The sequence below is a fragment of the Oryctolagus cuniculus genome, chromosome 19 (genome assembly GCF_964237555.1).
Source record: "Oryctolagus cuniculus chromosome 19, mOryCun1.1, whole genome shotgun sequence".
In the NCBI taxonomy this organism is placed as follows: domain Eukaryota; kingdom Metazoa; phylum Chordata; class Mammalia; order Lagomorpha; family Leporidae; genus Oryctolagus; species Oryctolagus cuniculus.
The window spans coordinates 31785281-31798228 of record NC_091450.1 but is presented as its reverse complement, the minus strand read 5'-3'; the positions used below and the strand labels follow the sequence as shown (position 1 = coordinate 31798228).

General features: G+C 55.0%; 1 protein-coding gene across 3 annotated transcripts in view; it reads right to left on the bottom strand.

Moving 5' to 3' along the window:
• CREBBP (CREB binding protein) overlaps positions 1-12948 on the bottom strand; it is a 134692-nt gene that overhangs the window by 4373 nt on the left and 117371 nt on the right. For all 3 annotated transcript variants that reach the window (XM_051836278.2, XM_070063983.1, XM_070063984.1), the window contains 10 exons: positions 12232-12288; positions 8768-8845; positions 8400-8467; positions 5999-6149; positions 5620-5766; positions 5115-5228; positions 3979-4144; positions 3586-3753; positions 582-743; positions 159-440 (listed from right to left, as the gene is read on the bottom strand). In XM_051836278.2, coding sequence (XP_051692238.2) covers positions 159-440; positions 582-743; positions 3586-3753; positions 3979-4144; positions 5115-5228; positions 5620-5766; positions 5999-6149; positions 8400-8467; positions 8768-8845; positions 12232-12288 — 1393 coding nt within the window. The remainder of the gene's footprint in view (positions 1-158; positions 441-581; positions 744-3585; positions 3754-3978; positions 4145-5114; positions 5229-5619; positions 5767-5998; positions 6150-8399; positions 8468-8767; positions 8846-12231; positions 12289-12948) is intronic.

Here is a 12948-nt window from a genome sequence, read left to right as displayed (position 1 = left end):
ACACAGAAACACCAGGGAGAAAGCAACAAAGCCTTCGGCCTCGTGCTCCTCTCCTCACCCTGAGCCAGCACCAATGCCACTGCACAGAGATGCCAAGGCCACATCCAAACCCACGACAGCCCTGCCAGATCCTGGCCCTGGCTGCCGGGCAGACCCACCTCGCACACCGTGCAGTGCCAGCGTGTCTCCACGTGGTGCTTGCACTCGTTACAGGTGTAGACAAAGCGGTCCTGGCCCTGGGTGTGCAGCTCCACCAGCATGCACAGCGTGGACCACTTGGAGCGGCGCAGTGAGGAGAACTCCCAGTGCTTGTCCCTGGCCAGCGTGAGGAAGGCGTCGCGCCCGTCCATGAGGTCACAGCTGAGCAGCGGGTCTGGGTCGACGATGGGGGGCAGGGTGTTGATAACAGGCCCTGCGTGCAGGTGGATCACAAAGAAGACCTGGGGAGAGGAGCAGCATTAGCCCCGGAGAGCGCACAGCCCACCCGCCACCGGCACACCATGGCGCGGCATCACCAAACCCACAAGCTCCGGCTGCCAAGCACACGTGTCCCGTGCCACCCCCTGTGCTGGCAGCTCTACCTCCTTATGCTTCTCCATGGTGGCATACAGCTTCTGGGACAGGTCGTTGGACACGCTGGGCACGCTGGGTTTCTTCTTGTTGGCACGGCTGATGCTGCTCTTATTCTTGTTGGTTTTCTTGTTGTTCTTCTTCTTGGCGTTCTTGCTGTCGCCCTGACTGCCCTGCAACACACGCAGAGCCGTCACGTCAGGCCGCCCAGCCTCGCAGGGGCCTGCAGCCGACCCCACCAGCACACGGGCCCTGAACACGCAGCGTCCTTAGGAAGAGAGAGGAGAGAGCGGCAAGGACGGAAGCGGAGCCTGGCCTGCCCCTGCAGACCCAGCACACCAGCTCAGAAACCTGAGGAGCGAGGGCCCGTGGAAGCCGTTTCCCATGATGCCTCACTATTCTACTGGACACTCGGAGTTCCGTGTCACATCTCACAGGCACGACATCTTGTTCTTTGCCTTGAGAAGGGCTCCAAACACCCACGGTGTTTTTTTGTGAGACGCACATGAAAGATACTAGTGGCCCTAGGGACGCAGGACTGCCTCCCGGACCCGGCTACCCCCTGCCAGGCCTGCTTGGACTGCAGTTGGTGGCTGCAGGTAAATGAGAGGGTCGTGCTTCTCAGTTCAGTGTTCCTGTCCTGCAGACAACTTTACACCTCACGACGGGAAAGGCAGGCGGCCCTGGTGCTGACAGCGTGGTTTTTAGCAGGAGAATGCAGACCCACAAGAGACACTGTGGGTGCCAAGATGTGCTGAAGGGGCATGACAAAGTTATGTGGCTTCGCTGGCACCCTGGGACAGAAAAGGTTTACTGGGGAAATCTGAATAAAGTCTGAACTTCAGTTAAATGCAACAGATGCACCCCACTAATGGGAGGTGCGCCGGTTTTGCTGGAATTCTCTGTTCAATTTTTCTAAAAGCCTTAAATCTCTCAAACACAAAGTCTATTTTCAAAAGATATTATTCAACGTGTTCACTGCTTAACATTTAGGGAGAGTATGGCTGGGGGCCCAGCATTGTGACACAGTGGGTAAAGTAGCCACCTGTGAGGCCAGCCAGCATCTCACATGGGTGCTGTCTTGAATCCCGGCTGCTCCACTTTGAATCTAGCTACCTGCTAATGCAACCAGGAAGGCATGAGAAGATGGCCCAACTATGTAGGCCCCTGCCACCCATATGGGAAACCTGGATGAAGCTTCTGGCTCTTGGCTTTGGTCTGGCTCAGGCTTGGGGCCCTTGCAAACATCTGGGGAGTGAACCAATGGAGAGACTGATCTCAGTGTCTCTCCCTCTCTGTGTAACTCTTTCAAAATAAATAATCAACCAGTGGATAGAAGATCACTTTGTGTCGTTCCCTCTCTGTAATTCTTTAAAAATAAATAATCTTAAAAAAAGTAGGGGCCAGCATTATGGTGCACTGGGTTAAGCTGCCACCTGCGACACCAGCATCCTGTATGGGCTCAAGACTGTGTCCTGGCTGCTCCACTCTCAATCCAGCTCCCTACTAATGGACCTAGGAAAAGCAGCGCAAGATGGCCCAAGTGCTTGGTGTCCCTGCCACCCATATGGAAGACCCAGATGAAGCTCCTGGCTTTGGCCTGGCCTGGCCTGGCCTTGGCTGTTGCAGCCATTTGGAAAGTGAACCAATGGATGGAAGATCTCCCTTTTGTTCTCTCCCTTTCAAATAAATTTTTTACCATAAAAAAAAAATCGGCTAAATAATAATAAAATTTTTGCCCTTCAGAGCAATCACATTTCATTTTTCTCTTCACCTATGCACTCAGTCTCTTGTGCAGGTAATTCTTCACCAGACTGGGAGCACAAGCAGCCAGCTACATCTCGTTCCCACTGGTGACGCCACGGCAGGCGTCCGCTGCTGCTGTGCCTTGGAAGTGTGGCTGCTTACGGCGGGGCAGCACTGCGGCCCCAGTGTGGGCTGGAATGGAGGCGAACGCCCGCAAGCCCTGGGCGTGGCCATGGTGGTATGTCCTCACCACAGCACCTGGGAGCTGCCCACACGATGGTGAGTCCATCCCCAAACCTCAGAGTTCTGGCCCCCGCCCCCACCAAGTCCTGGGCCACCAGTGGCCAAGGCTGGCTCCAGCATGAGCCCCTCATCCACCTGGACGCTGTGGACGGCCCAGCCTCACCCCGTCAGAGGTAGGTCTGCCCGCCCTCAGAGGCGCCCAAGGGCTCTGTGCACTGGTTGAGATCACTCGAGGCCCAGAGCTGGGCCACCCTCAGAGATGACCTTCAGGGCTCACAAGGCACTGGCCTCTGGGTCAGCCACTGACACCTGTCCTCACTCTGCACATCCTCCTGACTTACTCCATGGAGGAAGCAAACGGCTCAAGTGTTAAACCACCAAATGCCAGCCAGTATCAGCCAGGCTCTGGAGCGTGGCTGGATGACAGGAGTCAGGAACCACTGGGGACATGAGCTCACACCACATCCTGGTCTGCTAGACGGAGAAGTGCTGCCTCAGGGTCACAGCACACGATGGCAGCGGCCTCAGACACCACTGCCTGCTGACTCCTCTAGCCTGCCCAGGGCCTGAGTCCTCGTGCCTCTTCCTGGCCATCCACAAGGGGCAGTGGGCAGCAGCAACACCGCTCGGCTGCTCAGGCCCCCCACCCCATCTCCTGGGCCTGCTACCCTCACAGTTCCCCACACCACAGCTGCCCAGCCGCCACATGCGTCGTGGTCCTGCCCGGCATCGTCCCCGGCAGGCTAAGGCCCAGGGCCTCCCTGCTCTCCCCGGTTCTCCACAGCCGCCTCTCAGCCCCGCCCCACCCTCACTGCAGGGCAGGAAGGGCCCTCAATGACCTCGGCAAGCATGGACTGCACAAGCAGCAGGCAGGAGCTGCAGCGAAGCAGCCGCTCGCGGAGGGCCTTCCTCACGAAGCAGCGTGGCTCCTGCCGGCACTGCACTCCACAGGCTCGGCCCCTTCCCCGCTCGGGGCCGCAGGCAGTGACCAGCCCCAGCGCCCCCGCTGGGCCCGGAGGTCCCTACCTCGGTGGTCTCGCTGGCGGCAGTGCTCTCCTCTTTCTTCCTCTCCTCCTCCTCCTGCTCCAGCTCCTTGATGCTCTCTTCCAACACGTTGGGCCAGAAATCACCTTCAAAATAGGGCAGTTCCTTGGCACTGGTGAGCCTGTCTTCGGTTGCTTGTTTGAGAATGTCCTGAGAGGGAAGAACACCGCCGTGAGGGGCCCACAGGCCGCTCTGGGTCTGGGCACGCGCACTGCTGCAAGTGGCGTGGGGGCCAGCGGCACAAGGGCGCCACTCTCAGAGGCTGCTCCACGTTCACCTTACGCCTCGACTTCTCCCTCCTCGGAAGTGGACCCCGCCGTACAGTGAGTGAGGGTGAGAGGCGGCGGCAGCACACGCGTCACTGGGCACCGGTACCTTGTAGTCGTGAATGATGCGCTCGGCGAACGCCTTGTCCAGCATCTTCTTGTACCACTCCTGCAGGCGTTTTGGCTTCGGGATTTTTTGGTCAGGGGGGTGGCAATGGAAGATGTAGTCGTCTCCTTCACTTGGGGGACAGGCCCAGATGTGCCCTGTCACATACCTGCCAGACACACGCCCAAGTCAGATCAGCGTCAGCAAATGGCCCTGCCTTCAAGGAGCTACAGCGGAGCAGCAGGGACCAACACTTGGATACATATTACACACAAGGAAGAAAACACAGAAATTTTCATAATGCTTGTGGTAGAGCCTGACAGAGACTCAGGTTCCGAGCCAGTGTGCTGAGGCGGGTATGGCTGAATCTTTACTACCTGCAAACTCAAAAGCTACAACTTCTCTCTCCCCCTGGGCGTGTGCCAGGCAGGGCCAGAAACACAGCGCAAAGCTGCAGCCTTGTCACAGAGCCCCCAGGCAGAGGGAAGGCGGCGCAGGGAGGCGCTGGGCCCCGCCTGCCTCCTCCTGCACGCTGCCAAGGCAGCTCGGCCCAGCATCTCTCTAAGGGGTTCACGTCACAACCGTCGCATTCTTTAAGACCCTTTCATCAAGTCCCTCTAACCTTTTCAAGTCTGCGAAAACAATGCGGTAGATCTAGAGCATACAAGCAAAGCCAACGAAGTCAGACCACAGACCACACACTAAGGATCCCACTTACACAGAAAAGACAAAGGCACAGAGACGGGAAGTGGATGAGGGGTTGGGGCAGAGGCGAGAGAGACCAATGGCACAGCGTGTGGAATCCGCACGGCCATGGAAACGCTCCAACACCAACGTGTGCTGATGGCTCCACCACGTGGCAACGCCTCCGAACACCCGCTGAGGCACACACCTGTGACAGGCGAGTTCTGGGTGTGGAGTTACGCCCCAGTGAAGTGCAGGAGAAGGAAAAGCAGGCAAAGGCAGAGGAAGAGCACGCGCCCTGGGAACACCTGGCCCCACACTCGCTCCCGACCTGACCTCGGGGTGCGAGAAACAACACAGCCAACATAAACCGTGCAATTATGACTTCACAACACACACACACCGAGAAATGCAGAGAGCTCTGACTAGCTCTGAACAGTTTAGTCCAAACTTACCCCAATTTCTTCACATATTCTAGATATCCAATAAGGATCTCGTGGTAAACGGCTGTCCGGAGGCAACGGGGCCGGAAGAAGTGAATACTGTCCAGGTAGGATATGTACACACGCCTGCGGGAGTGGGGTGGGTCCATTTTTAACTCAAGGTACCCCTCAAACTGGAAACCAAACAGCAGTATCCAAGAAATCTGCAGAAACAGGCTCTGCCGAAGCCGCCGGCAGCGCCCCTGCCCACTGCCATTCTTGCCTCAGCAGGAGGGAACTCCCGGCAGAGGCGCCTCTCATGAGTGCGGACACCTGCTTAGGTGAGACGGAGGCGGCGGGGAGGCCAGGGCCCCGGACCGGGGACACGCACACTCGCCACAGTCGTCTAGTCCCTTCATTTTCCATGAGTTCTCAGGTAAACAAAACTAAGCTTGGCTAACGGCGGCTTAACCTAACTTCCCAGAACCAAAGCACACAGTTCCCCTAAGACACTTACTAAGGGAAGAGCTGGGATTACCTTGTGTTTGGAGGCGGGCAATCGGAGCCATATTCTTGGACATGCATTCCAAAGAAGCACACATCCACTCCATCAATTTCCTCAAAAGCAAAGAGCGCTTTGGTTCGATATGGGAAGGACTCGGACATCTCCCCAGAGTCCACAAACCTGGAAGAAAAGCCAGCGCTTAACGTCCTGCTTCCACAGCCTCTGCTCCGCACCTGCCTCACGTCTTGGGGCAACACGGCCGTGCCTCCCCGCAAGCCGCAACCATGTCTTCCCAGCCTCACGCAGGCACGGCACCCCCGCACGGGCCCGCATTCTGGGAGACGTGCTGGGCTGCCAGGAGGGCCCTGCACGCGCGGGCCCTGGCTGCGGCCGGAGAGCACAGCACACACACCGAGACTTCATCCCAGGCTTGACTTCCACGGTCTTGTCCGAGCTGGCCACCACTCTGACGAAAACCTCCCCGGCTTCAGGGTGGTTTTGGCGCCGCAGGAATTTGTTCACTCGGTCTTCCAGGTGGTTTCCCAGGCGTGTGGTCTGCAGTCCTAGGAAGTCCGAAGGAGCAGGTGAGAGGCTTAGGCAAAGGCCAGTGAGACCACAGCACCACCTTTCTCCTGGCACAGTCTTACATCTGTCTTACTGGAGACCTTATTTATCTGCTTATTTGAAAGGCAGAGTGACAGAGCAGGGGAGACAGAGAGACACCGTCTATCCGCCGGCTCCCTCCTCAAGCATCTGTAACATCCAGCCTGAGGACAGACCAGAGCTGGGACCCAGAGACCCGAGCTGCTGTCCACTGCCTTCCCGGGCCAACGGGCAGAAAGCGGCTCGGACCGGCATGCTGACGTGGGCTGCGGGTGTCCCCAGAGGAGGCTTCACTCGCTGTGAAACAACTCCCGTCCCACGGCCGACGTTGTAAAGGAGCGAAGCTCTCCAAACACAGGAGGGGTCCTGTCTTCCTCAGGTGGACTCAGGGAGCTCAGGCACTCGACAGCCAGAAAACCAACAACACTCCCAGACATTTCCATCTTTTTCTAATAGTGAGGGGCAGAAGAACTAGAGGTAGAGGTAGCCCTAGGTCTGGCAGGAGCTGTGGGGTGGAAGCCAGGCCCAAGGAGGGGCCGGGCTGTGTCCTTCTACCCCAGGCCCCAGGCCCTTCCCGCCACCAGCACCCCGCAGCAGGACACCTAGAGCAATCAGACTGGCTGGTGCTTCCCCAGAGGATGGGCACTACACCCTCAGGGAAGGCGGGTTTCTGGTGAGTGACCAGCTCTGCAGACTAGAACATTCCAGGAACCACCCACAAAGCATCAGCCGAAGATGGCCTGCTGCTTCAGGGACTCTCCAGTCATGTGGAGGACAGGAACTGCACAGGCATGTGAGTCTGGCCCTATGCCCACCGTCTCCAAGCGAGTGTGCACCCTGACAGGGTGGCCGTTCTTAGGCCGCTCCCCCTCACGAGGCCAGCCCCCAAGGAAGAAACAAGGGTCAACACTCGGTGTGGCACAGAGCACGCCTCACAGATGCCTGCAAAGGAAAGTGGCACAAGGCTCACCGGGACGCCGGTCTTCTTCATCGACTCTCTAGTATTTCCCAATCAGAGACATTTAAACAACGACCTGGCATTTCACAAGACTCCTTACTGGGGTGAACCTGGGGGGCCGGCGCTGTGGAGTAGTGGGCTGAGCCTGGGCCTGCAGCACTGGCGTCCCACAATGGGCATGGGCTCATGTCCTGGCTGCGCCCTTCTGATCCAGCTCCCTGCTGATGCACCGGGAAAGCAGCCTACGTGCTGGGCCCCTGCACCCGATGGGAGACCCAGAAGAGGCTCCTGGCTCCCGGCTTCAGATCAGCGCAGCTCCGGCCGTTGCGGCCAACTGGAGAGTGAACCATTGGATGGAAGACCTCTCTCTCTCTGTGTAACTCTTTCAAATAAATATATAAATTCTGGTTAACAGCAGAGTTTGAACTTGCGTTAAGCCCTGCTCTGGGGCAGCAAGCACAGCACGGTGTGGACGCCCACGTTCTGCACTGGGCTCCAGTTCCTGACTGCAGCTTCCTGTTTGTGCAGACCCTCCAAGGGGTCTTCCCCTTCTTGCAACCAAGACAGAAAGATCTGGATGAAAATCCTGGCTCTCAGCTCTGGACACCTGCCACTGTGTGCAGGCAATGAGTGAGTGAACCAGCAAGACAAGACCTCATGTAAGTAAATAAATTCAAAAATTAACTTAAAACAGACTGATCATAAAAGCTGACTTTCATATAAAGATCAAGCCACATGACTATTTATGGGTAAGACAAGAAAAATAGCAAGTATTGGGGCTGGCGCTGTGGCGCAGTGGGTTAATGCCCTGGCCTGAAGCACTGGCATCCCATATGGGTGCCGGTTCGAGACCCAGATGCTCCACTTGATACAGCTCTCTGCTATGGCCTGGAAAAGCAGTGGAAGATGGCCCAAGTCCTTGGGCCCCTGCACCTGCATGGGAGACCCAGAAGAAGCTCCTGGCTCCTGGCTTCGGATTGGTACAGCTTCAGCCGTTGCAGCCAATTGGGGAGTGAACCATCGGGTGGAAGACCTCTCTCTCTCTCTCTGCCTCTCCTCTCTGTGTACCTCTGACTTTCAAATCAATCAATCAATAAAAATAAAAATATCAAGTATTAAAAAATAGATTAAAACCTTAGATAACTGAGCTGTAAAAGTACTCATCGACTGAGAGGCACCCAAGGAGACCAGGACAATGTGCCCAAGTTCTAAAGAGGACCGTTCAGGAAACAAAAGTCTCCCACAGACTTACTCTTAGCACTGAATTTGTTTTCTTTTCGAGGTCTGCCAGTTTTCTTCAAGCAGTTGTCGCATACAAAGCTGGGGAAAAAAAAGGTGTGATCAGATTCCATCCACCAGCATGTGCTGCCAAACCAGCAAAACACAGCATCACAACCCTTTGTTGGCATCTGCATCACATCATTATAAAAAAAGTGAAGAGGCAGACAGCTTTGATTCTCCCATTCCTAAAGCGGGCAAACACTTAAGACTTCAAGTTAGAACTAACCGCCAGCTCCTATGATTGCTGCAGTCTGACAACAAGGAAGAGACCGCCACTGTCACCCCGACCCCGCAAGGCCGAGCTGCTCACCGGTTCCAAGACCACAGGAAATGACTTACCCCGAAGGCCAAATGATGTCATAATGCAGCACACAAATCTGATGCATCTTCCGTCCACACTCTTTGCAATCAACAAAACTAGGAGACAAAAAGCCCAAAGTTACGCACTCAGAAACACAAATGAAACCAGCCGCAGGCGCCTGAGTGTGCGCACACCTTGTTCTCAGGGCCACCAGGAGCGCCTCTGAGGCTGACACAGGCGAGGCTGACCTCCCACCTCTCCTCCAGAGAACAAGCGCCTCACTCCTCTTGCTCCCAACCTCCCTTTGCAACCAGAAACGCAACCTTATCTTTTCACAAACTACCAAGATGATTCAAAGACTTTCGTGGAAATTGGCATTCAGTGGTAATGCAAATACTCTGTGAACTTGGACCCTGGTCAGAGACGTGGGCATCCCCGAGTGGCGTTTCATGCGCTGTGCTCAATGTTCACTGCTCTGTGAACTTCTCAAAGTCTCCTTACACCGTAAATTAAGGCCACTACTTCTTCACACGACTACACATACTTTCTCGAAGTGACTTCACGTGCCTCAGCTGACTTAGGAAACAGAGGACAATACCTTCGGTGTATAAATACAGTTCCTAGGAGGATACTGAAGGCCGTGTGGTCCGGTCACAGCTGCTACAGCAGGCCTGATGCTGCTGTCACTATGGAAGGTGTCAGACGCCAGGCCTACCATTAAGCAGACAGGTCTGGTTCACACAAACACTGGTATGGCATCTTCAAGATCCATCGACTCCCTGCACTGCCTGTGACAGCCCACGGCTGGCACCCCGGCTCTGCTGCCTCCAGGATCTGCCTCACCTCGGAGACTTAAATGCCAAGACATTCCAAGGTCAAAACCTCTGCTGGTTCTCACCTCGCTCCCTCAGTGCTGCCACAGGTCACACAGCCTGGAAGGTTTAGGGGACAGGGGACAGAAAGTACCCTGGCTCCCCCACACTCGTGGGCTCTGGCCCTCTCGTAGCGTGGCCCAGACCCTCCACCTTCCTGTGCCTGTACTGGGGGGAGCCTTCGGTCTCGGCTGGGGAATAGCACACACACAAAGCCGTGTGGACCGGGGGCGGCCCAACTGCACAGCCTTCGAAAGGCAGCCAGGCAGGAATGCCCTCAGCTTCCGTGCCATCACACCCCTTGCACATCAATGAAATGTCACCAGGATGCTGTACGTTCTAGACCCCAAAACATCACTTTGGCATTGCACCCTCCCTGAAGTTATCATTAACCCGTCAGCTGGCTCCTCGCCCAGGGGTCCCCTCCACCGTCAGATGTACTTGCTTTAGATCAGGATTGGACCTTGCCTGGCTGCTGCTGCTACCTTCTGACTAGCTGCCCGTGCGAGGTCTGAGTCTTCTCCTCTGATCAGTCTGTCCCACATGCCCTGGTCCTTCCACCCCAGAAACCAAGGCTCCTCCTCACGACCTCCCTGCACACGTGGGACAAAGCCACACCAGAGTCCACGCCTCAGGAAGGGCCCCTGCTAGGCAACCTGTGTTCTTCGATTCCATTGTGTCTAGAATGCTCCACCCCTCCCCCTACATCTGCTTCTAGAGGTGTCACCTCCTGTCCACTGACCCCAACAGCGGTGACTGCCCTGCCCAGGCTGCCACACTTGCCTCTTGCCTCCCTGACAGACTGCGCCTGGCTCAGAGCAGCAGCCCTTCTTCAGCCCCCACACATCCCCACCACCTGGCACGACCACTTGAACCACGAACATAAACCAGGACGCACATATGTGAGCAAAGAGGCGGAACAGCAGGAGGAACCACCACTGGCGGTCACAGGCACAGGCGGGTCTGGGGAAGTGTCTCAGGCACCGCCACAGCCCCAGTGCACAGGAAGTGCAGCAAGTGACCTTCCAGAAGGGAAGGGGCAGCTTCCCAGTGTGGCCTGTGTGGTTCCCTGCAGCTGGGAGGCTCAGGGCCAAGGCGACTCTGGGTGCTTCACAGTTCCCATTTCCCAAGCAGGTGGTGCTCCTGGAAGCCACACTCAGCAAGCCACGCAGGATGGGCATCCCCCGGGACTCTGCTCGGGGACCTGGAAGGAGGCTGGGCACCCTAGGCACTCTGTGAAGTCTCTTCAGGGGCTACTGCCAGGCAGACACAGCAATGCGCTCTATCTCTGTGGCAAAGTCAAGTTCAAAGTATTTCAGGGGCTGGCATGGTGGTGAGGCGGGGGATACAGACACCCACGTCAGAGCTCCAGTGAGAGTTCCGGCTGGGAGGCTTCCGTCCCGCTCTCTGTCAATGCGCCTGGGAAGGTAGCAGAAGGCGGCCCAAGTGCTAGGGGCCCTGGCATACACGTAGGAGACCGGATGAAATTCCTGGCTCCTGGCACTGGCCTGGCCCAGCCCTGGCTTTGTCACCATTTCAGGAGTGAACTAGTCAATCAAAGATCTCTCTGTCACTCTGCCTTTCAAAATCATATATACATTTTAAGAGTGTGTGGGCCAATGATTTAAAAGATTAAGTTAAAGCTGGTGCTGGGTGCTATGGCACAGCTGGTTAAGCTCCCACCTCCAACATCAGCACCCTATGCTGGAGCACCGATTCGAGACACAGCAGCTCTGTTTGCGTTCTTTCTTTCTTTTTTTTTTTAAAGATCTATTTTACTTATTTGAAAGTCATAGTTACAGAAAGAGGTAGAGATAAAGAGAGGTGTCTTCTATCTGTTGGTTCATTCCCCAGATGGCCACAACAGCCAGACCTGCGCGATCTGAAGCCAGGAGCCAGGAGCCTCCTCTGGGTCTCCCACACGGGTGCAGGGGCCAAAGGACTCGGACCATCTTCCACTGCTGTCCCAGGCCATGCAGCTCTGCTTTTGATCCAGCTTCCTGCTAGTGTGCCTGGGAAGGCAGTAGAAGACGGCCCTAGTGCTCAGCCCCTGCACCCACGTGGGAGATGCAGACAGAGTTCCTTTGTGCTGGCACTGGCCTGGCCCAACTCTGGTTTTGTGGCCATTTAGGGAGTGAATCAGCATCCTGATGGAAGATCTCTCTTTTTGTCACTAAAGCCTTTCAAATAAGTAACTCCCTAACAAATCAGAGATTAAGTTTATTTTGAAGCAAAAACTCCTCAATCCATGCATAGTTCTTTCATATTATGCATTTCTGTGAACGTTTCAAAGACTCATGGTATTTGACAATGCCTTTTGGGAATATACCATATCAAAGACACTGGCAAGAACACAAGTAAACTAAGTTTCACATTATTTATTTTCAGAATGCAGTCTCTAAGATGGCTACTTCCTGAAATTGCCCTTTTATCCAAAAAGTTATTAGAAACAAAACATGCAACTAATCCTGTCACTGCTGAAACCTGGTCATCGGAGGAGCACGTCTTATAGAGGCATAAGGAAGAATCTGTATCTGACCATGTTTTCTCTTACAAGCCAATCTGAGTAATATCTAGATCTGAAAACTAATTTAAAAAGTCACAATGTCAATAAAGAACCATATACTCACGGTTCGGGGTCTAAGGTATCGTTTTTCTTCTTTTCAAACTGATCCTTTGAAATTGTCCTTTAAAAAAAAGATATTAATTAGCTAATGAAAATTTACCTGCTGAGTATGAAGTATAATAGGGTCTCTGAAATACTCTGTGACCAAGTCTTCAAATAAGAATAAATGGAAGTCAGCCGAGGCATCAGCGACGGATGACCACCACAGACAGCACCACCCACTACACTCACGCAGGCCCCACCACTGCTTATTTTCTAAGAACACTTCTCTCTTCCCAGCTACTCTCAGCTGCACTACAAGAGTTATTCAAGACTAGTCAATCTACGACGGCAACACCGTGTTGAGGTGAAAGCCCGCCAAGTTTCGGTTAGGTCTGTGTGGTGAGCAGCCGCGGCGTGTGACCAACACTGGAGTAAGCACTGCTTGCAACTGCAGTGACAGCGCTCACTCTCCTCAAGGCGTCACGGCGGCGTGCGTGTCAAGAGGCTTTCCCTGCTGAGCCAGGGCTGGGCAGCTGGGTTCCCTTTGTTATGATCTGTGTTATGCAGACTTCTTTTAATTCAAAGAATCACACAATTCAGTGATTCACTTTTGGGAATAAAGTAAACCAAGGAGAAGATGAGGGAAATAGAAGTAAAAGGAAAGAACAGAACTGCAGGCATTCGGTTTAATACCGAGGCTCCGGGCACGTCTGAATGATGGAAATCGGAGCCGGAGGGT